At 32.3% G+C, this 25,735-nt stretch overlaps 2 protein-coding genes across 2 annotated transcripts in view; both read right to left on the bottom strand.

Annotated features, from left to right (window-relative positions):
* The window catches only part of LOC139515438 (sodium-dependent multivitamin transporter-like), a 36,002-nt gene extending 20,598 nt beyond the window's left edge, over window positions 1–15,404 (bottom strand). Inside the window, exons 1-8 of the mRNA XM_071305007.1 lie at window positions 15,393–15,404; window positions 6,959–7,303; window positions 5,293–5,361; window positions 3,481–3,532; window positions 2,651–2,718; window positions 2,141–2,221; window positions 950–1,023; window positions 85–222 (exon numbers count right to left, since the gene is read on the bottom strand). Coding sequence (XP_071161108.1) covers window positions 85–222; window positions 950–1,023; window positions 2,141–2,221; window positions 2,651–2,718; window positions 3,481–3,532; window positions 5,293–5,361; window positions 6,959–7,303; window positions 15,393–15,404 — 839 coding nt within the window. The remainder of the gene's footprint in view (window positions 1–84; window positions 223–949; window positions 1,024–2,140; window positions 2,222–2,650; window positions 2,719–3,480; window positions 3,533–5,292; window positions 5,362–6,958; window positions 7,304–15,392) is intronic.
* Window positions 15,405–22,866: 7,462 nt separating this feature from the next.
* Window positions 22,867–25,735, bottom strand: LOC139517495 (uncharacterized). The gene is made up of 3 exons (XM_071308634.1): window positions 25,606–25,735; window positions 23,664–23,856; window positions 22,867–23,192 (listed from the first exon to the last, which is right to left on the bottom strand). The coding sequence occupies exons 2-3, from the start codon at window positions 23,788–23,790 to the stop codon at window positions 22,873–22,875; spliced, it is 447 nt and encodes a 148-aa protein (XP_071164735.1). The 5' UTR covers window positions 23,791–23,856; window positions 25,606–25,735; the 3' UTR covers window positions 22,867–22,872.

The raw sequence follows: 25,735 nt of genomic DNA, 5'->3' as shown, positions 1-25,735 counted from the left end.
CTTTAGTCTATTTGCTTCCTTATTTTTTTCTTTCCATTTCGTGATAAATTTTTATTATCAATACTCATTAAACCATTGACTTACTTTCTGGCCTTTGCCTGTGTGCTCATAGAACTAATTCTTTGGACTGTTGATTGATTGAATGACAATGAGATAAGTCTTAAACATGATCCAATGACTAGACCCCAGAATGTATGACGTACTGTAGGATCTGTATCAAAGCTATAAGAATGATTATCAAATAATATCAACTTTACTGTTTCCGATGACCTCATGAGAACTATTTTCTGTGTAATAGCAGTGGAACTTCGATACAAATAGTTGCAATGTTTATTGTTAAAAAAACATATCTTCAAAGTTAATGATTCATTATTTATTATTTATTTATTGCTATTAATTTTCCTTTTGTATCTAACATTAGCAGATACACATTTGATAAACGAATAACATATTTAAAATAATGTGCCCATGTTCTGTGTTGCAGATAAATTGCATTCGTGGATGAATGATTTTTTTATAGAATATAATCTGTTTTTTCTTCATTGTAATTGATTGTTTGTAATTTTTTAATTCTTATTTTATTTTGATGTTGTTTTTCTTCTTTAGTGGAGAAATATACCAAAGAGATCTTGAAAATTCTATATCTAAAACAAACTGACGTTGCCATGGCAACAAACTAAAAATAACGAAAACACAAACAGCACACAAAACACAACGAAGAGAACTATTGACTGAGCATTACAAACCCCACCAAAAACCACGGGATCTCAGGTACTCCGGAAGATTAAAACAGATCCGGTTCTACTTGTAGAACCCGCCGTGTAAGTACAAATCAGGTGATAAAGTGGTTTGTACATTGTTTGACAACTTTTATATCGTCAATGCTATATATCTATATATATCTTCTTTTTTTGTCCTTATCAGAATACAACGTATTTAGTCTACCTACTTGAACAAGTACAATCTTCCATTTTCTGCATTTAAATCAAACACTCTCTTTGGTCCACCCGCAGAAATTGTTCCCTTAAATAAAGACATGAGTTATGAACAGCTGTTCCGTTAAAAAACAAAAATGTAGACTATTCTTTCATTTTTTATCACAGAGTTTTGTTTAACGCGAAAGAACTTTTCGCAGTGACTGATGAACCCGTGAGGAATATAGAAAAAAGAATTAAAATATCATTGCCGAAGGTTGGGAGAAATACAACGTGAGGATAATGATAGACTGCTGATTTTTTTTTTAAATGACGTCATGCAAGAGTGTTTACTTCTGTTGATATAAATATAAGGAGATTGTAAATGAGGCAACTATCTAAGAGCAAGTAAACAACTGAAGATCATCGTTCTTTGTCTCATATAATGATCAAAACCAATACATTATAGTAAGCTGTAAATTCCTTAGCATGACAAAATAGGAAAATCCTAAACAGGATAAACGAAAACAAAATATGGAAAACTACAATCAACGTAATTAATTAAGTAAAAGGCTACGGACTATGAACTGACTGACAAAATGTGTAGCAGGATTAAAAAAGTTTGTGAGCGATCAACTCTGCCTTAAATGACAAATCGGTGTAACGATACGCGCACACACACACACAAACTAACAGCAAAATTTTTAATGGATTGTATTGAAATATTCAATCTCTGCTACAATAAAAAAAAATACATTGCTTAGACATGTGGCTTCAAAATTTTGTGATCTTAGCATAAAACTAAAATGTTCTTTCAAGAAAATGATTTGTAAAGGTTAAAAAGTTCCTATGTATAAATGTTGTTAAAAAATAAACTAAATAGATCAAGGTAAACAAGAGACGGACAAAGTTAATTTGACCCCCCTTCCTCCAAAAAATGAATAAAAACCCAACAAAACCAATCTCATGTGCTGCATAATGGTAAACATGACCTGATCCATATGTTGCAACCGTCGTTGTAATTAATGAACAGTGTCAATGGGTGGTGCAGTAAATAAGGGAAACATTGGGAGGTGTGGCTACGATAATAGAATCATGTATGTTGTTGGTTTTTTTACTATTACTATATATCTAATTTTAGTACCTTCCACATTGTACCTTACAGTTTACGAACATATATATATAGTGATTTCAATTTATAAGAATATTATTCTTATTTCGCTTACCTTGATCAATACAGCAAATATACCCATAAACATGATGAGACACTGGAACACATCCGTCCATATTACTGCCTTAATTCCTCCCTTAAAAATATAGATGATTATCAATAGAATATCATAGTAAAAATTAAATTTCATTAATTGAATATAAAATAATAATTTATTCTATCAACAGGTTTTAAAACGTGATGGACTGTGGTTTATTATTTACAGTTGACATGAACCATCAATGGTACGGTAATTTTCTGTAATTTTATTGTTTATCAGAAGTTAAATTATTTGAACGTCTTAAGTATTTTTACCTTTATTTGTAAATGGTTTTTTTTAATAAACCTTCATACTATTCTTTTTTATTGATGCACCACTGGTGAGTCTTATGCTAACGAAACGCGCGTACCAAAATACAACACTGGAATCGTTGGTGAATTTTAACTATATATGTTTTGGTGCACAGTTATTTGTATAAAGAAAAATAGAAAATGAAAACTGATTTTTGCTACTTTGCTTACTTACAATAGAGGTATAAATGACCGATGCCAATGCAACACATGCAACAGATACCCAATACGGCATGTCTGTAACTAAAAAATGTTTATAACAAATATTGATGATGTTATTACCAAATACTAAGTACTCAGTGTCTTGTCACTAACCAGATATGACAGATCTATGTGATTGAATCAAACCGTTGTATTGAAATAACTGTTCAAACTCCTTCAGTTTAAGTTTTCCAAATTGTTAATCTAATTCGTTGTCATATGAATATTATTTATCTTTTAGTATTACGACGAAGGAAATTAGGCTAGCTTCCCAATTGTGAAATATTGATTTCTGTGTTTCAAAACTTCAGCAGCCAATGCAAATGTAGAATACATCTCCCAATTGTTTCAATATTCGAGAGTTTGCGTGACACTCCTTATTTGGGTGGATGCTTTTAAGAAGGGTATTGAACCATGGGTTGCAAGTGATTAATTTAAAAATATCGCTTCCGTGTTTTACAGAAACCATTATGAAATTATGAAATAGTTCAATTGTTCAACTTGTCTTAACATAAACAAATAATGTTCGAAGTTCATAAAATATTTACTCATACTTATAAATTGTTAACACATTACAGTAAGAGAAGATGAGGATACAGGCACATTTCAACATTTTTGAGAGACATTTTCCTTTGCAAAGCATGCATAAAAGCATTGACAAAAAAAAAAGGAGACAGAAATAGGAAATTGTATAAATAGTTAAATCTGATTATAAATTTGGATTTCTTGTTTACATTATCATTTTATTTCATGCTTTGATAACAAAAACAACATTTGCTTGTTTACAAACGCTTAAAACCGTACCTGCCTCCAGAGCAGTACCAGGACCAAAAAGAACAATTCCCATATAGAAAACCTGAATGCAAATATAGAAAATAATTTCACAATTTCATTTTTAATTAGAAAACTGTGTTTCTTATTTTATTTTTAGGGGAGGGATTCTGCTTTATTTTTATTTTGCCGAACATGAAACTACTATGAAGAGATTGGTCCCATACAACAACAGCAGTTCCAATGGGGAATTCAAGTACTATTCATTACAAAATGAACTTCATTTGATAAGGGACTTTCCGTTTTGGACATTTTCCTTAGAATTCATTATTTTTGTTATTCAACTTTTTTCAATCATTTCAATGTTTAAGGTGTCAGCGAGGTCTATGAGGGAGAACGATTGATCTCGATACCAAATACGTTGCAATGTCACAATCAAGAAATAGTTGAAAGATATGATGTATATGTTTTCGCTGTCTTTAATTCGTAGATATGAAATATAAAATGGATTGTGTCCTTTTCTCTATTGTAAATAGAAAAAACTAACTTATCCATCTATTGTATGATTGATTTAAAATAAATTCTGATTAATCATAATTTATGCGATGGGTTCCGAACCATTCGTGCGAAAATAGGGACAGGAGAAAAAAAGTAGCATTTTAATTTCTGCTTTTAATATTTTACTTCAACCTGTACAGCAACCGCATCATAAGGTCATATTATTCATCGATGGTCAAAGACGTGCAATAATAAAAACGAAAGCATGAAATTGCAATGTTTTTAACCGTGATAATTAAATTGAGGGATACTATAATTGTGTTCCGTAATTTTTAGATTTTCAATGGGTTGTTGGTCGGACTTTGTGTTAATTTTTGGAAACAACGAGTGCATATAATGTAATAACTATTGCCACATAAACTCACTATAACTAAAAAAAAATATACCTGATAAACAATTTTTGTTTTGTTTATCATGTTGTTGATTAATTTCTTTTTTTTTATTTTTCTTTGTTTTATGTATCAAAAGATATAGATTTAAAGGGAATATGTTAAAAGATAAATACGAGGTTCCTTAACAGTGATTAAACCTTTGTACTTGAAAGCATAGTATTTGGATAGATTTGAAAAAAATCTTTCTGCTCTGAATATTATTTGGAAAGAACAAAAGACTGTTACTTTTCCTTTCTTAGATTGATTTATACATTTTTTAAAGTTTAATACTGGTATTTTAACTAGAGGATCAAAAGAGCCTGTGTCGCTCACCTGTATTTTCTGATGCTTTGGAAATAAGGTTAAAATCATAATTTATAGCAAAAGATATTATTATATACTATAATACTATCTTAGATTAAAGCAAAAAACAGCAAAATTTCCGTAAAATTACTCCTAGGGGCAGCAACCTAACAACTGGTTGTCGGAATTGTCTGAAAATTTCAGGGCAGATAGATCTTGACTTGACTAACAATTTTACCCGTCAGATGTGCTCTAAATGCTTTGGTTTCAGAGTTATAAGCCAAAATCTACATTTTACCCATATGTTCTATATTTAGCCATGACGGCCATCTTGGTTGGCTGGCCGGATCAACGGACACATTTTTAAAACTAGATACCCCAATGATGATTGTGACCAAGTTTGGTTAAATTTGGCCCAGTAGTTACGACAGACGCAAAGTGATGGGAAAAGCTCACTTGGCCCTTTAGGCCAGGTGAGCTAAAAAATCAACTTTTCAATACATTCATATGGATAAATACTAAATGTAGAAGAATTTTTTTATTTGATTAAGGACTTTCCGTTTTGAGTTTCCGTCAGTTTTTTTTAATTTTAATTTTTATTTTTGATACATACGTAACCTAACATCCCGATCGTTGTTCCCAGTAATCTTACTTCTCTCCCTTTATATTTTAGTTCAAAATACTGAAACATAAATGTGTACATTAATATTTGATCATAGTAAGACTTGAAAAAATCGTGTAGCTACTTTGTTCCAACTGACTTGACAAGAAGCAAGAAATTCATTGGTATGTGCTTCAATCCTTTTACTTGAATTATGAACCGTCTTTTATATCTCCCAATAAAAACTTTGTTCCAGACATTTCGTTTCATTCATGACCTAAGTGATTGTTAGTAAATAAGATAATAACACAATATTGACTGCTGTACATAAATTGTTGACAATTTTACCTATTGTGTATTTTTTTCTTCATTTCTGGCAATAAAACAGAGTTTTATGCGACTGTCATACAAGTGAGAGGTTCAGCTAGCTAAACCAGGTTAAACTCGCCATTTTCTACATAAGGAAATACCGGTAATAATCAGGAATATGACAGTTTTCCATTCATTTGATGTGTTTTAGCTTTTGGCTTGCTTTTTTATAAAGTACTTTCCGTTTTGAATTTTCCCTGGATTTTTGGTAATTTACTTTTACTTATAATGATTTCCGTGATATATGGTTGCAACTTATATGGAAGATATTCAACCAAGATTTTCCATAGTGAATTTTGAATTTTCCCATCGATTTTTTTTACGTACGCCATCACGAGATTGTAGACCATTACAGAGAATCTGTTTTAGTTTGTTACCCGGATTTGGTTTTTTCTCAATCGATTAATAAATTTCGAACAGCGGTATATAAAGGCAACAGTAGTATACCGCTGTTCAAAACTCACAAATCCATGGACAAAAAACAAAATAGGGGTAACAAACTAAAACTGAGGGAAACGCATTACACATAAGAGAACAACGACACAACATTAAAATGTAACACACACACAGAAACGGACTAAGCATTAGACAAAATCCTATGAGAATAACAAATATAACATCAAACCAAATACATGAATTTGAGGTAGATAAGTACCGTGACACGTCTTATAGTAATGTGAATTCACACTCAAAAATAAGAGAAAACACACAGAAACGAACTATGATATAACAATGGCCATATTCCTGACTTGGTACAGGACATTTTTAAAGGAAAAAATGGTGGGTTGAACCTGGTTTTGTGGCATGCCAAACCTCCCTCTTTTATGGCCATGTGAAATATAACATTAAAATGACAACACAACACTACAGGACTACAATATAAATAAATAGGAGAAAACATTTGACAAAGAAACACACGAAGATACTACGGTTGCCTTTATTTAGAGATAACGACTGATATTTCCGATTTAACGTAGTCACAATCATTGGCTCTATTCCTCGACCTACCTTATTAGATTTATTACCGGATTTGAACTTATATGAGCAGTACTATTAGTGACAAATGTGGAGCAGAAATGGATCGGCTAAAATGGAGCATATGAGATCACGCTTTTCGGGGGTTTTGTGTTGTTCAGTCTTCGATTTTCCTTTGTAATGTGTTGTATACTGTTGTTTGTGTTTTTATCGTGTTTTTTTCCATGGTATTGTAGGGTGTTTATATACTGATTAGTTTAAATGTCTTTTTCGTATTTTTCGCCTTACTTGTAGTTTTTCATTCAAAATAGAAAAAAAATATAAATTGATTCACCTCAAAAACACTCTTTATCCTTAAAGGGTGTACGAGTGGTACAACTATTCTTGTCCCAAGAAGTAGTGCTATCATAAACCCAGCATTGGATAACCAAAACATGATTCCGTAAGAATAAACTTCGCCAGGAAACCCTAACATCATAATCGAGGACTCAAACGATACCATCAAGGACAAGGCAACCGGAAGTATTGACATTTGTCGATTTCCAACAAGATATTCGGAAGTCGTTTTCTGTTTTCCACCAGAAAAGGCATAATAAATTCCGATTCCTAATGAAATTATAATTGTGACTGCAAAGACTGCATAATCAGCTACCACAAACCCTGGGTGATCAGCTTGCATCTGTAATGAAAATATTTATGATCTATTTCATCAATATTAGGCTATAATAAAATTGTGAATGAAAATAGGGAATATGTCAAAGAGACAATTAACAACCTGATCAAAGAGCAGATAACAGCCGAAGGGGTCTTCAATGCAGCGAGAAAATTCCCAACCAGGAGGTGGGCCTCAACTGGTCTTCTATTTAAATTCAGTTATCGCAGTTAGCTGTAGCATGCTTTGTTTGCAAAATAGTGAGTTGAAGGAGGAACATATCTCATCGCAGTTCAATTTCAAACTATAAATGAGGAGTGGAAATATCGTCTGCTATTTACTTTGGTTGTAATTTTGACTTTTTGAACCATGTATGTACAAAAATCACATCTTTTAGCTGTTGATGCTATGCTATTAAGATCAATTCCTTAAAAAAAATATGCCTTTAGTATGCTCAATATGGTAGTAAGATCTTTGGATATTTTCCTATCGATACTTAGACTGAACCAGCTATTACTAGCCCTTTATTAACACCTATGATCCTACATCATGCCTATTCTTATATTTTAGCATTGCACACTTTCATGCTTTTGTTTTGCTGTGAATGGCAACTTTAAACAAAATACGTTGGAGTTAGTCTGGGAAAAAAATGATTCATTAGTTAATTATGAGCTATGAACTAGTATTCAATAAATTCGAGAGATCAAATTGAATATAAATATTTTGGTGGCTTCATAATTGGTTCCGTGCTTTCAAACAATAACGATTTTAGAGCTCTAAATTCATGATTATCTTTTAATTTTTGCCCTATGATTCACATGCTTTACACCATGGGGTATTATATAATAATGCCATGTTAACACAAAGAAAAATGGGTATGTTCCCGCCCTCACTTCTTATATTGATGAATTTCTAATTTTAAAAAAACCAACTTTACCTTTCATTAGATTCCTTGTCCTTTAATGTTTTGGGTAGTATTAAACTTTAAATATTATTTGTGTCAACTCTATCTGAACCCTTTAAAAAAAAGTAGGATAGTTGGTTACTCTGATGGTGATTATAGTGAATATCTTTATATATTTATGCCACATCAGCATCTCGTACGTCAAATACATACTAATCTTCTCAAAAAGGAAATTAATTATTCGTGAATGTAAGAAATTGTTATCAAAACAAACTATAAACTATATATCAGAAGTCGGTTTCACAAAGAAACTCACGACTAAGATTGGTCGTAAGTATACTGAATTGTTCATGACTTACGATCAATCCTAGTCATAAGGTTTTTTTTTTGTGAAATTGACTCCAGTACTTGAAACAAAAAATATTTTATATCTTGACAAATTTTGTAACTAAAGACCAATATTTAAAAAAAATACTGTGGCAAAAAAGGCTGTTTGTGTTTTTTAAATTCAGAAAATAGATCATTAAAAAATTAACAGTTAATATGTGTTAGATACTTTAAAACCCCACCATTTCCTTACTGTAATACCAACAATTTTGTCGGTATATGAACTCCATATTAACAATAGATGATCGCTGGGTTTCTACTTAAGAATTTGTTTTCACTATCTGAAACAGAGGGATAAAAACAACAGCATTACTATTATTACTCACAAAATCCATTGAAGTACATAGGATATACACTCAATAATAATAAAAAATGACCAGTTGCTGTTTTGTTCACATATCGTCAAATACATACTAATCTTCTCACACATCTTTCACACATCGTTGTCGATATAATGGAATTTGATGCGACTGTCATACAAGTGAGAGGTTTGGTTAGCTTTAAAACCAGAGTAAATCCACCACTTCTATACCTCAGAAAATGCCTGTACAAAAGTCAGGAATATGATAGTTGTTACCCATTCGTTTGATGTGTTTGAACTTTTGATTTTGCCATTTGATTAGGGACTTTCCGTTTTGAATTTTCCTCGGAGTTCAGTATTTTTGTGATTTAACTTTTTATGGTCAATTTATTCTGTCTGTTACTTTAAGATAACTTTTTAACATGTGACCTAATGGAAAACCATATAGATTACTTGATTAAAATTAAATGGGAGAGTTCGTATTATGTATAGATAAAGACACACAAAATATGGCTGAAGTTAACACCTTAGAAAGTTAGCTCCAAGTTTTTGCAGTTTTATGACAAATTTAGGAAGACACTGTCTGTGAATTTAGTGTATTATAATGTGTTATAATTATTTACACATAAATAATCCAAATGCTAAAGACAAACTATTAGAATTGATCGACGATATATCTCTAGTTGACCCCTATAGGGAACTTTTTCCTGACCTGTGTAGATACACTTCGAGGAAAAAATCACCTTTCAAACAAGCTAGACTTGATTTTTTTACTTATTTTCTGAAAACATTTTGTTCTCATAACGTGACTCTGTACTTTAAAAGATCCCGTCAGTATGATATTGTTCTATCATATGTCATTATGATATATTTTCATTATGAATTACAATATACGTTGAACCACAAACGTCAAAATCATTCAATCGCGTAGTGGAATTAACTATTTTTGGATTCTTATAAATTCTATATATAACTTTTGGACTAGTTTAAATCTCGGTCTATTACTGAAATTATTCTTACATACTTTTGATTTTTAACCCTGTATGCTTACATTCCTATGTAAATTTTAAAATTGTTTGTATGCACATTGAACGACAAATTTATGTGACGTATAAAATTTTCTGACGTCAGACACTCAAATCAATGAATGTGTTCGTAGGTAGTAGATGTTTTTGTGTTCTGTTAAATTGTTCCTTTTAAAATTGTTATACGATGATGACTGATGTACCCATATTTTGACTATTTTATTTATTGTGTCTGTTTATTTAACGCATCAATGTAAAATGGAAATTGATGAGACTGTCATTTAAGTGAGAGGGTTAACGCTATAGAACCAGGTTTAATCCACCACTTTCTACATTTGAAAATGCCTGTACCAAGTCAGGAATATGACAGTTCTTGTCCATTCGTTTTTGATGCGTTTTGTTATTTGATTTTGCCATGTGATTATGGACTTTCCGAAGTGATTTCCCTCTAAGTTCAGTATTTTTGTGATTTTATTTTTTTTGTCATTTTTGACAAAATGCTGAGTAAAACCAAGTTATCGATCGGATCATTCTAGAATTATTCTTGAACTTGAATTGAATCCATTCATTAGGGGGAAAGGTTTATGGAAGTTCAATAATTATTTGTTGTATGATGCTGACTACGTTAATGCTATCAAGGAAATAATTTTGAATGTAAAAAAACAGTATGCAGCCTTGGTATATAATTTTGACAATATTAATGAAGTGACTAATGATGATCTTCATTTTACAATTAATAGTCAGCTGTTTTGGAAACTCTATTAATGGAGGTGAGGGCTAAACTATTCCATACTCTAGCTTCAAAAGGAAGGAAAGAGAGAAAAGGGAAAAACATTAAAAGATGACATTAATATTTTAGAAGAAAATGTAAACTCAGGTTCTATACAGCAATTGGAAGACAAAAAAAATGAACTAGAAAAATTAAGAAAGGAAAAATGCATGGTAAAATAGTTCCATCCAGAACACAGTGGATAGAAGAGGAAGAAAAACCCACAAGTTATTTTTGTGGACTTGCTAAGAATTTTACCAGCAAGATTATTCCAAAGGTTGAAAAAGAAAATGGTGATATTGTAACTAACCAAAAAGAAATACTAAAACAGGTTAAAATATTTGTACAAAAACAGAGATGTTGAATGTTGTAAACCTAAAGATATTGAAAAAAGTTTACAAAATGTAAATGTTAGAAATTTATCTTTAAATGAACAAGATAAACTAGAAGGTAAAATATCACTTGATGAAGCTGGTTAAATTTTAAAAAGAATGAAAAGCAATAAAACGCCTGGATCAGATGTTTTTTCAAGTGATTTGTTTTAATTTTTCTGGCCTGACTTAAAGTATTTTGTTGTAAGATCCTTGAACGCAGTTTATGATAACGGGGAACTTTCTGTTACTCTAAAACAGGGGATAATAACATGTCTTCCAAAGGGTAATAAACCTAGACATTTTAAAAAAAAAAAACATTATTTTTTTTGTTATTTGGAACTCACTAGTTCATAGAATGAAACAAGATATAATACAAAAAGATTATTGTGATGGAGGCTTGAAAATTATTAATTTACATGCTTTTATAAATGCTTTGAAATGTACTTGGATCAGAAGAATTTTTAAAAACGATTGTAAATGGCGAAATATATTTCTGTCATATGTTGATAAAGAAAGATTCTTTAGTTTTGGTAATAGCTTTGTAATTCAACTACAGCAAAGTATTAAGAATAAATTTTGGAAAGACGTACTGGGTGCTTGGCAAATGGTAATTGAAAAAGAAATGAATTTGCACGACTGGGAATATTTTCTTTCCAGTCCAATTTGGATGAATAGTGTTTTTTTTAGACTGGCATAGTAAGGGTATTCTACATGTAAATGATATTGTTGGGGAGAATGGTACCTTTCTTTGGTAAATTTTTATCAATTGCAGGAGTGTTTTCAGATGAATTTAGACATCATGAAATATAATAGAATAATTTCTATGCTAACTAAGACTTCAAAAATAGTTAATATGGGAGATTATAAATTAGTATCTCCTTTCATATCATCAGTTATAAAGACCATTCTCGAAAGCAAAAAGGGATCTAAAGATATGTATTTGACGCTAAACAAAAACAACACTGTTCCTACAGGAGTAAAAAGATGCGAAGCAATTTTAGTTTTAGAAAATCAGAACTGGAAAAGATTTTCAAGTACCATTTGCTATTACAAAAAATACTAAGCTACAATGGCTTCAGTATAGACATCTTCGCTAGCAAAGGGTTACGATCCACTCCCGCTCTCTTCACCCTTGGCGGATTGAGATAATATTTCGGAGACACAAGGTAAGGATTTTAATTGGTTGCAGTAGAAACTCGCTGCATCGAATCAAAAAGCGCCTATAACATGATCACGTGTAAATGTAGAAAGAGTTTGTAAACAATTGCCACGTGTTTATTGTCAACAAGTCTTTACATCACTAAACATACGACTATATTTAGTGACAACTTGAATGTTTTTAATAATAATAATAATAATAAAATTCTTTATTTATTGAAGGTAACACATTTAACAATTACATGTTAATCTTCCATGAGGCCTTTAAAAACTATTAATACAAATAGAAAACAGAAAAAAAATACATACAAAATAAAATACATAATACAGTTAAATATAATCAACTAATAGAAGTTCCAGTGTATGTTTCATGCACAAATGCATGAATGTTGACGCATATTTGCGTTTCCGGCTTTACCAAGTGGGTAGAATCTAGACGCTACCGTGTTTTTACCTCCAAATCGAAGAGTTCAAGTGCTACCTCTGGTCAAGAATAATGTATTTGGAATGGGCGTGACTTTAATCTTCCGATAGATGGCGCAACATTGATATTGCAAAAGAGGGACGAAAGATACCAAAGGGACAGTCAAACTCATAAATCTAAAACAAACTGACAACGCCATGGCTAAAAATGAAAAAGACAAACAAACAACAGCACACACGACAAAACATAGAAAACTAAAGAATAAACAACACGAACCCCACCAAAAAACTAGGGGTGATCTCAGGTGCTCCGGAAGGGTAAGCAGATCCTGCTCCACATGCGGCACCCGTCGTGTTGCTTATGTGATAACAAATCCGGTAAATAGTCTAATTCGGTAGGTCACATTCAGGAAAGGGAAGGGGATTGTAGTTACGACGTAAGGAACATATCCGATATCATTTTCAAATGTTGGCTCAATCTGCCAAGGGTGAAGAGAGCGGGAGTGGATCGTAACCCTTGGATAGCGAAGATGCAGTATAGAATATATCATTAAATTCTGGCAACAAATAAGTTTTTAAACAAAATTGGGGTAGTGCAAAACCCATATTGTACTTTTTGTAAGACTGAACTGGAATCAATCGAACATATACTGTGGGACTGTTATTATGTACAACAATTTATTGAGCAAACTGACATGTGGTTTCTCCAGAATGGTATTAGTATACCTTTTACACAAAATATTTTTTTTGGGGGGGGGGGAATTTATCACAAATGTACAAAGGTGACCCTCAAAACAATATTTTTCTCTGGATTAAACATCAATTAAAAATAAATGTTTTGATAAATTTAATCAAGCTTGGTACATTTACCAAGAGGCTTTACAGGATAATTTGATGAATTAGCAACTATACAAAATTAGCAGACATGAAAATAAATGACATGACACACAAAAGAGGAACACATGGTGTTTTTTTATAAGAAGAAAACTAATGGGGCAAATTTTAAAAGCTATTTTATCAGAGTTCACAATATGTTACAATAAAGGTAAATTGAAAAAATGAATAATTCAATTTAAAACTCTGTGTTTTTTCTTTATTTTGATTGATATGTGTAGAACTAAAACGGAACCTATAATTAACCTATTTCATGTACAGGAAAACAACAAACTTATTATTTGTTCGGGGTATGCGTGTAAACATATCAAAAAACTATTTCCTCTGATAACGCTTAGTCAGTAAGAATAAACTTGATATACATTACCTTTATGTGGTCTACTTAATCGATTTACATGTAATTATGGAAACAAACTGCATTTCTCTTCTTTCAGAATTGTTCCTTTATTCATACCAGACACACTTCATGCAGAAACTTTGTTCTTTTTGTAACTTTATTGAACGCATCTATCCGATTGATCTTAAATAAAAGGATACAAGTGAGTCTGCCTCATGTCTTGACTTATATTAAGAAATTGTCAATGAGGATTAGTTGAGATCAAAACTTTACGACAAGAGATGCTTATAAGTTCCTAACTTTTCATGTCTATATATCAACATCCTAACAGCGCATACATATGGAGATTTTTGTCTCAGTTGCTATGATATTCCTGATGTAGCATTTCATATCACGATTTCCTCGAAAGTGCTGCTAAAAAAGGAAGTTATTGAACCATGAGTTTCAAGTGATAAGGTTAAATAATTCCTTCGTAAATTTTAAGAACGCCATCAAAAGTGTGTTTGCCGTTATGGAATATCTGGGTCACTGAAGCGACGGATATGTTCCAATATTGCCAAAGCGACAATGTTGCATTTCTCTTCTTTACGAATATAACGGACCGATTAAGACTAATCACCGTGTTTGAACTTAAATGGGCAACACAACGGGGTCGCAAATGATACAGAATGTGTTCACCCTTCCGAAACAGATCATATTATCTCTTTTTAAGGAGGGGTTTGTGTTACTAAGTCTTTAATTTTCTTTTCTGTGTTTTGTTTACTGTTGTTCGTCTTTTGATGGAATTCTTTTTTTTTACATAGAAATATCTGTTCGTTTTCGAACTATGACTTTGAATGTCCCGTCCCTTTAGTAACTTCGATTATCTTTTCCCAAAAGAATAAGAAACTGTTATAGTAATATCTTGATTTTAAAAGTTCTAATTAACTGTTTAACACTGATAAGTTACCTTATTTTTTCAATCATATTGAGTAATATTTACATAGGGACTTGAAAGAACTAAACTTAATTGAATTGAACATTTCGGCTTCACTATTTTCATTTAAAGGCTAGCTACATGTGAAAATTGATGTTTTAGTCTTTATCGTAGGCTATTTTACATAATCTGAGTATATGCCTGCTTTAATTCGGCATCCTGTACCATCGTAGAATCTTGTGGTTTCATATAGCCAGATTGCAATTACAATTTTCCAACTCACTATTGTTCAACTACTATAGTTAGTTATCATGAATATTAATAAAAACGGTATCTTTACACAATTATCACCTTCAACTTCGTCCTACGTGTGGGTAATCTTTTTTTTTTGGTTATAATCTACCATAATACCAATATACTAGAGGCTCTTGAGAGCCTGTGTCGCTCACCTGGTATATATGCATATTAAACAAATTACACAGATGGATTCATGACAAAATTGTGTTTTGGTGATGGTGATGTCTTTGTAGATCCTACTTTACTGAACATTCTTGCTACTTGTAATTTTCTCTATCTATAATACGCTTGGCCCTTTCGTTACAGAGGAAAATATTTTGTAAAAACTTACCATTTTGGTCATGTTGGCTTATTTGTAGATCTTACTTTGCTAAACATTATTGCTTATAGTTTATCTCTATCTGTAATAGTATTCAAGATAATAACCAAAAATGGCAAAATTTCTTCAAAAATTACCAATTGGGGGGCAGCCACCCAACAAACAGTTTTCCAATTCATCTGAAAATTTCAGGGCAGATAGATCTTGACTTGTTGAACAATATATATGTCAGATTTGCTCTAAATGCTTTGGTTTCAGAGTTATAAGCCAAAATCTACATTTCACCCATATGCTCTATTTTTAGCCATGGCGGCATCGGACACATTTTTCAAACTAGATACCCCAATGATAATTGTGTTAAATTTGGCCTAGTAATTTCAGAGAAGATTTTTGTAAAAGTTAACGACGACGGACGCCAAATGATGAGAAAAGCTCAATTGGCCCTTTGGGCCAGGTAGGCTAAAAAGGCAACGTAATATGGAAATTTTAACTTTAAGAATTATTATTTATTTGAAGAAATGATCACAGCTTCACAAAATATATTGTTTATAAAACTGGAGTTTTTGAATTATGAATTACATTAGTTTTTCCAGTAATCTGTGGTATTTACAAGCAGCTGTCATTTCAGCCGCAGTTGAACCTATAATCTTATATTAAGTGTTGTAAAGATGCTGGTATGAACGTACTCAAAACTGTGGTTTCAATTTTAAGAACTTCAGTATAGTTCTTATGTCAAACAATGAACACTTGATAACTTCTTTGTCAACAGATATTAACATATTAAAATCGCTTTGGGAAGAACGATTTTACATATATTTTTTTGCAACCGTTCATTACAATTATCCGCAATAAGCATATTTGTAGACATAATCCAATGACATGTTATCAGTTTTTTCTCTTGTTAGACACCAATAATTGAAGTCAATGAGAACTACAAATTGTTCCAGTTTGATATAAAAAAAAAATGACTGATTATTTATGATATATCCGTTTCTTATGATTTACATATTAACTGCATGATCTACGAATATGGTTACCTTCGGGGACCAGGTTCATATTTTTACAGATGTATATCTGTCCTGTTACCATTACCACAATGCATGTGTGTCTCAAATCGCATAGAATGTTTTCGCGGTATTAAATATTTAGATACCACAATAGCCAACCGATCTGCAATTTTTACAGGTTGTATCTTATTTCCAATTATGACATTTTTTCAAAATGTGGATTCCAGTGGCGGGTGATGGATGCTAACAGGTTACTTTTAAGATGTCAATGCACCTGGTGTCACTCCTTTTTAGAGTTCATGCGATTCTCCCAGTTTTGGTTGTTTTTCTTGTCACTGTTGTGTATCTCCGGACTAGATATACGTTCTCAACTTTATTTGCAATTTTTTTCATAAGGTTGATCTTTAATCAAATTTAATGTCTTTTTATTAAAATATTGATGCAACAAAGCTACATATTTTTGTTCGTTGGGAGCGGTATATATAATATCTGCATGCACAAACATTTAGATAACTTTTTTAAGAATAAATGATGAATAGTGGATATTTTTTTCAACTAGAGCCCCAAAAGAATACCGGTACTAGTATCTCTAAATAATATTGAGGAATTTTCCTTCAGATTTCAACGTTAACTGTGTCCTTTGCAAAAGTGGGACGAAAGATACCAAAGGGACAGTCAAACTCATAGATTGGAAATAAACTGACAACGCCATGGCTAAAAATAAAAAGACAAACAGACAAATAATAGTACAGAAAACACAACATAGAAAACTAAAGACGAAGCAAAAAAACTATATGTTTTTGTTCGTTGTGTTGCTTCGTCTTTAGTCTCACGTGGTTGTATCTCACATGGTTGTATCTTTGCAACTTTTAAAAATATTCATCATTTATCTCGAGACTTGTTAATTTATTCAAACTAGGTTGACTTCATACGGGAACTTCTTAGGAAGAAGGAAAATAAGGTAGCAGTATCCTTTAATTTTACTTTCCGCTATAAAAATAATGTTCTTCTACTAAATAATTTATAATTGTGTGACTATGTTGAATCTATCCCATCGAACTTAATATAAAGGATACAACAGATTTTTTCCCAAATTTTATCAATGGCTTTAATGTTTAAATTCGACTTATGAGTTTTAATGTTCAATCAGTATCTTTCGTATCTTTTTTAACGGAAAGACCTGTAAAAAGCAGGCAATCCCGCTGTACACGCCATTAAAATATTCAGCATGAGTTTCCATACACCAAACTGCTTTTTCTGGGCGTATTCAAAGATTTACCTTTAAAATTCATATACCTCACATGGTTGTATCTTTACAACTAGTTTAACATTGACATAAAATATACTTTTGTAACCTCGAGATGAAAAGAATTCGGCTGGGGAAGCCCTATTAAAATATACACAAGCTTCAAATTTGACAATTAGGCGATTCTGAATAGGTCTTTTGGGGTTTTATGATCTAAAACGTTTTATTTTATAGGCTTTTCAAACATTTGGTCGATAGTTTCATAAACACGAAATTGAGTCTTTTGTTTCCTACTACTGCTGGGTTATCTTCTTGATGAAATATTAGTATCGCAAGTATCATACATCAGTAGTCAGTACTTTGGTATTTAAATGACTTATAAACGACTGTCATACAAGTGAGAGGTTTAGCGCTATAAAACCATGTTCAATCCACCATTTTCTACATTTGAAAATGCCTGTACCAAGTCCGGAATACTATAGTTGTTGTCCATTCGTTTGATGTGTTTTATCATTTGATTTTGCCATTTGATTAGGGACTTTCCGTTTTGAAATTTCCTCGGAGTTCAGTATTTTTGAGATTTTACTTTTTATGATACATTTTATTTGTTAAAGTCTAGTTTTTAAAAGCATCAAACAAATTGTGCTTAAACTAAGGTAGTCATTCCATGAGGTATTAAAGTTCAGTTACTGAATAAACTCGTCATATATATCAGAAAAAAAATGTGTACGCCAGAAGTGCGTTTTGTCTACATAAGACTATCCGTGACGCTCGAATCAAAAAAGTTAAAATGCCAAATAAAGTACGAAGTCGTAGAGTTGTTAGAACCCCGAACAGTTTTGATGCAGTATCGGTGTCCATGGCAGGCTTTAAATGATAGTGTTTGTAATTATACATTATGTAATTGGGGTAAAACTATGGTTGTAATTCGTGCAAGTAAAATAGACCTGAGACAATGTTGACTATTCTATTGATGATGTATTGGTGAATTCGTCATATAAAATTTATAGTATAAACAAGTAGTAAGTTAACAAGTAAATACATAAATAGATAAGAAAACAATGGCAGTGATTTTATATAAATTCATTTCCCTAAATTAAAAGTACATATAACAATATTTGCATCCTAATAGGCAGACGAATTTGTGTTAAAAAAAAAACAGTTTGTAAATACAATAATTGAAATTACCATGAATGTCTCCCCCTTCAAGTTTGCTTATAATGTTAGAGGGATAGACGGGCTTGACGAATGATAGAAAGACAGACGGATTGAAGGGGGTCAAGAGTAACACGCTAGAAAATTATTCCATTAAGTTTGGCCTAAACATAAGCGATGAATCAAAGAGCAGAATGCTCTGAGGGATACGATTGCCATATAGTTTTCATTGACACATGTATAGCAGTTCTGCCAACTTTTCATTAAGCAAATTCGTGAGATTTGGCCAAAATAGAAAAGATCAAAGAGGAAAAAATTGATCCAAGGATACTGCTGCAAAAAAGCATGTGAACATGCGTGAGTCTCACGCATTTTTGGCAGTCCTGGCCCTGATAGTCTAAATAATTGTGACGTCTTGAAAGGCTATTGTATTTTTTTTTCTTTGACGCCTTACTTCGACGTCGAAGTAAGGCTTCAAAGAAAAAAAATATAATAGCCTTCCAAGACGTCATAATTATTTGGACTAAGGCATAAAACTAATTCAACTGCAAATGCAAAGGTAATATAAATCTGAATAGTCACTCAACTTTAAAAATAGCTAATCCCGGATACAAGTGTACGAGCAATGTACTTATTGTGTTTTATTTGTGTGCTATCAATTCCAAGTTTACTTTCCACAGCAGTCACTGAGAGAGAGAGAAGGTATTTCACTTCATAGTTCGAGATTACTCTGATGTCCGACGGCTGATTTGCCAGACAAGCTGGGACCGTGGGGGACTTTTATGCTAGTATACTTAAATTACAAACTTAAATAGTCCCAGTCCCATATATTATATCAAGTATTATTGGATGCCGAATTGAATTTTAAATAGGTGCCGATTAGACTAGATGCCGATTTAACCAGGTGCCGATTTGACTTTTTCTATGGCTGCCGATTGATTTGTACCCAGTAATCTCGGGACTATTCACTTCGTATCTTATCATCGTTAATTCTAGGAGGAACCCCATTTCCCAGTCCCAAAAGGCCATATATTATATCAAATATTATTGGATGCCGAATTGACTTTTAAATAGGTGCCGATTTGACTTGTACCCAGTAATCTCGGACTATTCACTTCGTATCTTATCACCGTTAATTCTAGGAGGAACCCCATTTCTAACTCTTTAATTATTAATTTCCTTTGGGTCAGTGGGCATGAATCCTTCCGTACACACTCCTCTGTTTAAATTGAGATCGTTCTTAATATAATACGACGCTTATCGACATCTAACGAGTTAATTTTTCTTGACGATTTTGACGGGAAATACTTCTGAAAGGGAGACAACTCGAAACGATAATATTGAAGACTCCATTTCGGCTAAAGGGGTGTTATAGGTAAAACTTCATTGATTTTAATTTAAATGATGCATATGATTTTAAATTATGCAACAACAACATTAAACCCTCAATAGCAGGCAGTGGCGTAGCTGGGTCATTTTTACGTGTACGCCCGAACCTTGAGGGATATGAGGGGTGCCAACCGCTCAATGGTAAAGCACCTGCTAGTAGTGGGTTCGAAAGCTATCGAGAATGAGATACCATAATGATTCCTGTCAGTAAAAAATCATTGATAGCAACATACTTTTGAATCTAAATGGTTTATTTGTTTTGGTTAAATTTTGTTATATGTTAACTTTTTCATCGTGTTAAACTAGAAGCTAGCCTAATGGTAATGGTCATTGGTTTTAGAGAAAACGTCCAAACCAATATTACTGTTAAATATGTTTAGAGGGTGTCGTGAGTGAGCATACAATCGACAAAAGCACCTTTTAATGAACACGAAAAACAATATTTCTAAGAGGTGCAATATAAAAAATTCTGGAACCTCTAGGATTTCTTTCCACAAAAAGTGAATCAATTTATCGTTCCTTAAAGGGATTAAAAAAAAAATCTAAAATTTTCTTTAGATATTTTTTTCTTGATATGTAATAGTTCACGACAATCTATGAAGGTTTATGTAATATATACGTGTTTCTCGTTTCTCGTTTTGTTTATATAGATTAGACCGTTGGTTTTCCCGTTTGAATGGTTTTACACTAGTAATTTTGGGGCCCTTTATAGCTTGTTGTTCGGTTTGAGCTAAGGCTCCGTGTTGAAGGCCGTACTTTAACCTATAATGGTTTACTTTTTAAATTGTTATTTGTATGGAGAGTTGTCTCATTGGCACTCACACCACATCTTCCTATATCTATTATAAATTGAGCATGTAAAACAATTAATTGCGCAAATAAGAGTCCTGCTTTCTGTTTATCAAAAAAGAACCGAAAAATGAACGAAAACAAATGCTTTCAAAATTTTAGCTTTAGACATTTGTCATAGAAAAAGCTTCATCGGCATTTTCATAAAATTCGATGAAGGTTCGACAAGTAGTTAATGTAATTGAGAAATAACAAAATGTAAGCCCAAACTGCGACCAATTAATTGCAGAAAGAAATACATTTTGTCCTTAAAATGCGGGAAAATTAAAGATATAATTGCATTATTATATTGCTCTGAATACTCTTTTGATCATAAACAGTTTCTGTCAAACTTTCGTAAAATTTCACGGAAAGTCATTCAAAAGACTTTATCCACATTCGGAACATAATATTGACGCCGCTTTGTCTCGTTTTTTGGGACATAAATCACAGGCTCCACAAAAATACAAACCGCATATCGAATCTGAGCAGACAGTGAATTGCTTTAAATATTAGAAAAGTGCGTACAGAATTCATAGTAGATTCAGACTTTTACAAAAGATTCGAACAAATATATTGAATGATCTGAGTAAATTAAGTCCCTTTTCTGATTCAAAATTACAATCCATTGAAAAAAGAAGCACAAGGCTGATGTGCTTTTGACCAATTTTTCTTATTCTATGTCGATTATTTGTTTTATTTTCAAAATTCAAGTGTACGTCCGGGCGTTTTGACGTAAACGTAGCTACGCGCATGGCAGGCAGACATAGAAAGAATCCAATGAGTTTCAAATTAATTAATTAGCGGGGAATCCAGAACAACCACTCAATCTGATACCCCTTGAAATCAAGAAAACTATACGCATGCGCATTAATACATAAACAAACCTTAGACTTCGATTTGGAACAAGAACGTTTATTTAATTTATGATATGATGAATGCGTCTCAATTTCTTTATGAGAGTACAGTATCAGTTTCATAACGGTAAAATATAGAAAACTCCACTTCAGTTCTTATATGACAGAAATAGAATTATCGGAATTCAAAGAACTCGCATTTATCAAAACTGGGGAATTCCCTCTGACGTGTTTCTAAATTTATAAAAACACTAAATATAAATACTGCTTAATTCTGATTTTCCGTGTTGTTAAAAACACGCATATAGGTCAAGAGAAAAATCAAACATGAAGATTATGAGAAGAACATTACAGGAAAGTTGTTTATGTTCAATCCTTTTGCTTGTTTTTACCTTTTAAAGAAAGACAATCAGTAGAATCTGAGATGTTGCTGAATGTTTAGAATAAAACGGTTGACGTGAGGGAATGAGCCCTGAGTCAACGGTAAAAGTCTACAGATTGCTTAAAAGCAATCGTATCCCAAAAAACAGTTTCAGAAAACCTATAAAATTTAAAGCATTAAAGATGATATTAGATAATATTTATAAGCCATCCAATCTGAATAGAACTTCCATACATGTACATTACTGCATTTATAGATAATTTCTTTGCAATGTTTTTGTTCAAATCTATTGAAATTATCTATTGCAATGTTTTTGTTCAAATCTATTGAATGATCTTATCCAAATTTTAATTTTTTATCCATTTGGACTATTTTTCCTATCTCGTTTTTAAACCAAGGAATTTAAATTAAAACAGCAATCGAAACTCAGGCCAACAGTGTTTTTTTATCATACCATCAACTACCATCTCATCATCTTAACAGAACACTGACAGTGAGGAAAAGTGGAGCATGTACTACATGAATTTATGTCAGTGCAACTCTCTTGGTAGGGCTATTAGTAATTGTTTGTCAAAACGATGTCTTGTCCTCGCGAGCTAGGGCATACAAAATATTAAAGCTATTTAAGTTACCCGTATATTTCTTTTGCAATTGTTGCTATATGAACCTTATTGACTATTGAATCTGGTAAAGTTTTCTTTACAGTTTCTTGAATATATTTTGTTGAGTATTTGTCAGAAAAATGTATCAGTAATATGTTTTCCACATTTTTGAACAGATCAGCATTATCAGCGAGTTCTTGTAAATGCAAATGTCCTCGATCTCTGGCCTTCTGAATTTGATCTTTGCCTGGTTCTTGATCTATGTAGGTGGCCTCAGTTATCAACAGTTTTACTTTGAAGAGATCTTCTGTTGGCGGATTTGTGAAAACATCAAATGTTGTGTCACCTGAAAAAGTTAAGACCATTATTTAAAATAGATATGATCTGCTTGACCTGAACTAATGAAGTTTTTCATATGTATAGTATTAAAAATTGTCCTTAAAAAATATAAGCATGGTGTTTTGATATATAGTAATATATTTTACTATCTTCATTCGGCTCAACTGCAGTAAGGATAGTGTATGTAACATTAACACTCGTTTATGCATAAAAAAAGTAAGTTTAGAATCCAATCAACATCAAACTTTGTCAATGTATACGTCTGTGATGAAAACATAATCATGACAAATTTTGAAAGCACTGCAGAAGTGGTTGGTCACTGGGTGGCTTTTTACTTATTGTTGATACATTGATGTCATTAAAACTCAATACGAAAACAAAAATCATTTTGATAAAGGACTGAAAAAAAAGATGTGTCTATCTGTCATGTCTATGTATTTAGGATGTTTTAAGGTGAACTGATACTTAGTTGTCTTACCTGTATAGGCTAGTTCTGGTACATTATATTCATCATGAATCTCTACTCCACTTTTGACCAACTGTGCTATCTCCTGACTAGGCTTGCCAACAAATTCTTCCTTTAATTTCTTAACATTCTGGTACATTATATAACCCTGGCTTGGACAACGATGTGTTGTTGGAAAAGGTTTTATTTTTAGACCACTTGGCAGCTGTAAAGGAGGAACCTCTTCATTAAAACTAAGTTATTTTCTGCATATTTATGTCATAAATTAAAAAAAAAACCATTTATATAGTGAAATATGCATACATTTTATGTACATGTTTGTGTTATAATAATAATGATCATTTGCCTGATAGTTACAATAGTTGACTTATTTCTGTTTTCACTTTAACATGAATGTTGACAAACATTAAAGATAGGTACCTAAGTTTGAGTTACATACATGGTTCCCATTCTTAAAATTCGAGAATATACTTTTACTCGTTTAAAAAAAGGTTGTTTCAACATTGTAAATAAAGGCAACAGTAGTATACCGCTTTTCAAACTCATAAATCCATGGACAAAAAACAAAATCGGGGTAACAAACTAAATCTGAGGGAAACGCACCAAACATAAGAGGAAACAACGACACAACACTACAATGTAACACACACAGAAACGGACCAAGCATCAGACAAAATCCCACGAGAATAAGGGAGCTACCATTTGATTTTTATGGGGGGGGGGGGGGGGGGGGCGCTAGTATGAAAAATGTTGTCCTGCATTTTTTTTAGCTGTAATCTCTGTCCTGCCTTTTTATTTTTCACTCTGTTCGGTCCTGCCTTTTTTTTTTTTAGTTTTTTTTTTTTACCTAAATTGTCGTCCTGACTTTTTTTTTTTGCAAGTGTCTCATCCTGCCTTTTTTTTTACTCAAAACTCCTGTCCTGCCTATTTTTTTCAAATTTCATTCTAGCCCCCCCCCCCCCCCCCCCCCCCCCCCCCCCCCCCCCCATAAAAATCAAATGGTAGCTCCCTAACAAATATAACATCAAAACCAAATACATGAATTTGGGATAGACAAGTACCGTGACACGTCTTATCGCAATGTGAATATACACTCAAAAATAAGAGAAACAAACGACGCAACGTTAAAATGTAACACACACAGAAACGAACTACATGTATAATATAACAATGGCCATATTCCTGACTTGGTACAGGACATTTTTAAAGGAAAAAATGGTGGGTTAAACCTGGTTTTGTGGCATGCCAAACCTCGCACTTTAATGGCAATGTTAAATATAACATTGAAATGACAACATAATATTACAGGACTACAATACAAATAAATAGGAGAACGTATTAGACAAAGAAACACATGATTAATGGATAACAAAAAGCATCAGGTTTAAAATTCAATACGCCAAAAACGCGCCTCGTCCACACAAGACTCACCAGTGACGCCCAGATATAAAAGATCGAAAGTGAAAAAAAAGTACAAAGTTGTACAGCACTGAAGATCAAAAGTTGAAAAAGGTTGTGTCAAATACCGCTATGTTTTTATGCTTAGGATAAGAACATCCTTATCATTTAGAACAATTAATGCTATTGCAAACAGTAAATTTTATTAAATGAATATAAAAGATATACATAATGAAACTGAAGTATTAAAACGTTGTCTTGAAGTTTCTACATTTTCTTTGGAATAAGTATATTTAAAAATTCTGTAATATTCATGTTAATGATAATCTGTATAAACGGTCACTAAATCCAACGATTTGAAACAACTGTAATAAAATTTCACAATTTCAAGAATAACTAAAAAAAGTTTCTGAATTTTCGTCTACAACAACTGGTATCAAGCTAAAAGAGTCACAATCTTTTTTCAATTTACCAACAATTTGTCGTGGTTTTTTTTATTGATCGAAAATAGCAAAAAAGAGATGCAAAAGTTGTGCCATATATATTTGACACATACATTTATTACTTCTCCCCACTGGAGCTGGGAATTATGTTCATCTTTTCCAGTTCCTGAATATTCCCTGCTATACTGCCATACATCTTGCAAAGTGAGGTGAGTGGTTCTACTAAATGGACAGGAGAGTAGT

Source organism: Mytilus edulis, chromosome 3, assembly GCF_963676685.1.
Source record: "Mytilus edulis chromosome 3, xbMytEdul2.2, whole genome shotgun sequence".
Taxonomy (NCBI): domain Eukaryota; kingdom Metazoa; phylum Mollusca; class Bivalvia; order Mytilida; family Mytilidae; genus Mytilus; species Mytilus edulis.
This window is presented reverse-complemented; position numbering and strand designations above follow the sequence as displayed.

Excerpts from the sequence above, each read along its gene's own strand:
- LOC139517495 (XM_071308634.1), bottom strand. The coding sequence starts at position 23,790 with ATGTACCAGAATGTTAAGAAATTAAAGGAAGAATTTGTTGGCAAGCCT. Across the intron at positions 23,193-23,663 it reads ACCAGAACTAGCCTATACAG|GTGACACAACATTTGATGTT; the intron begins GTAAGACAACTA and ends TAACTTTTTCAG.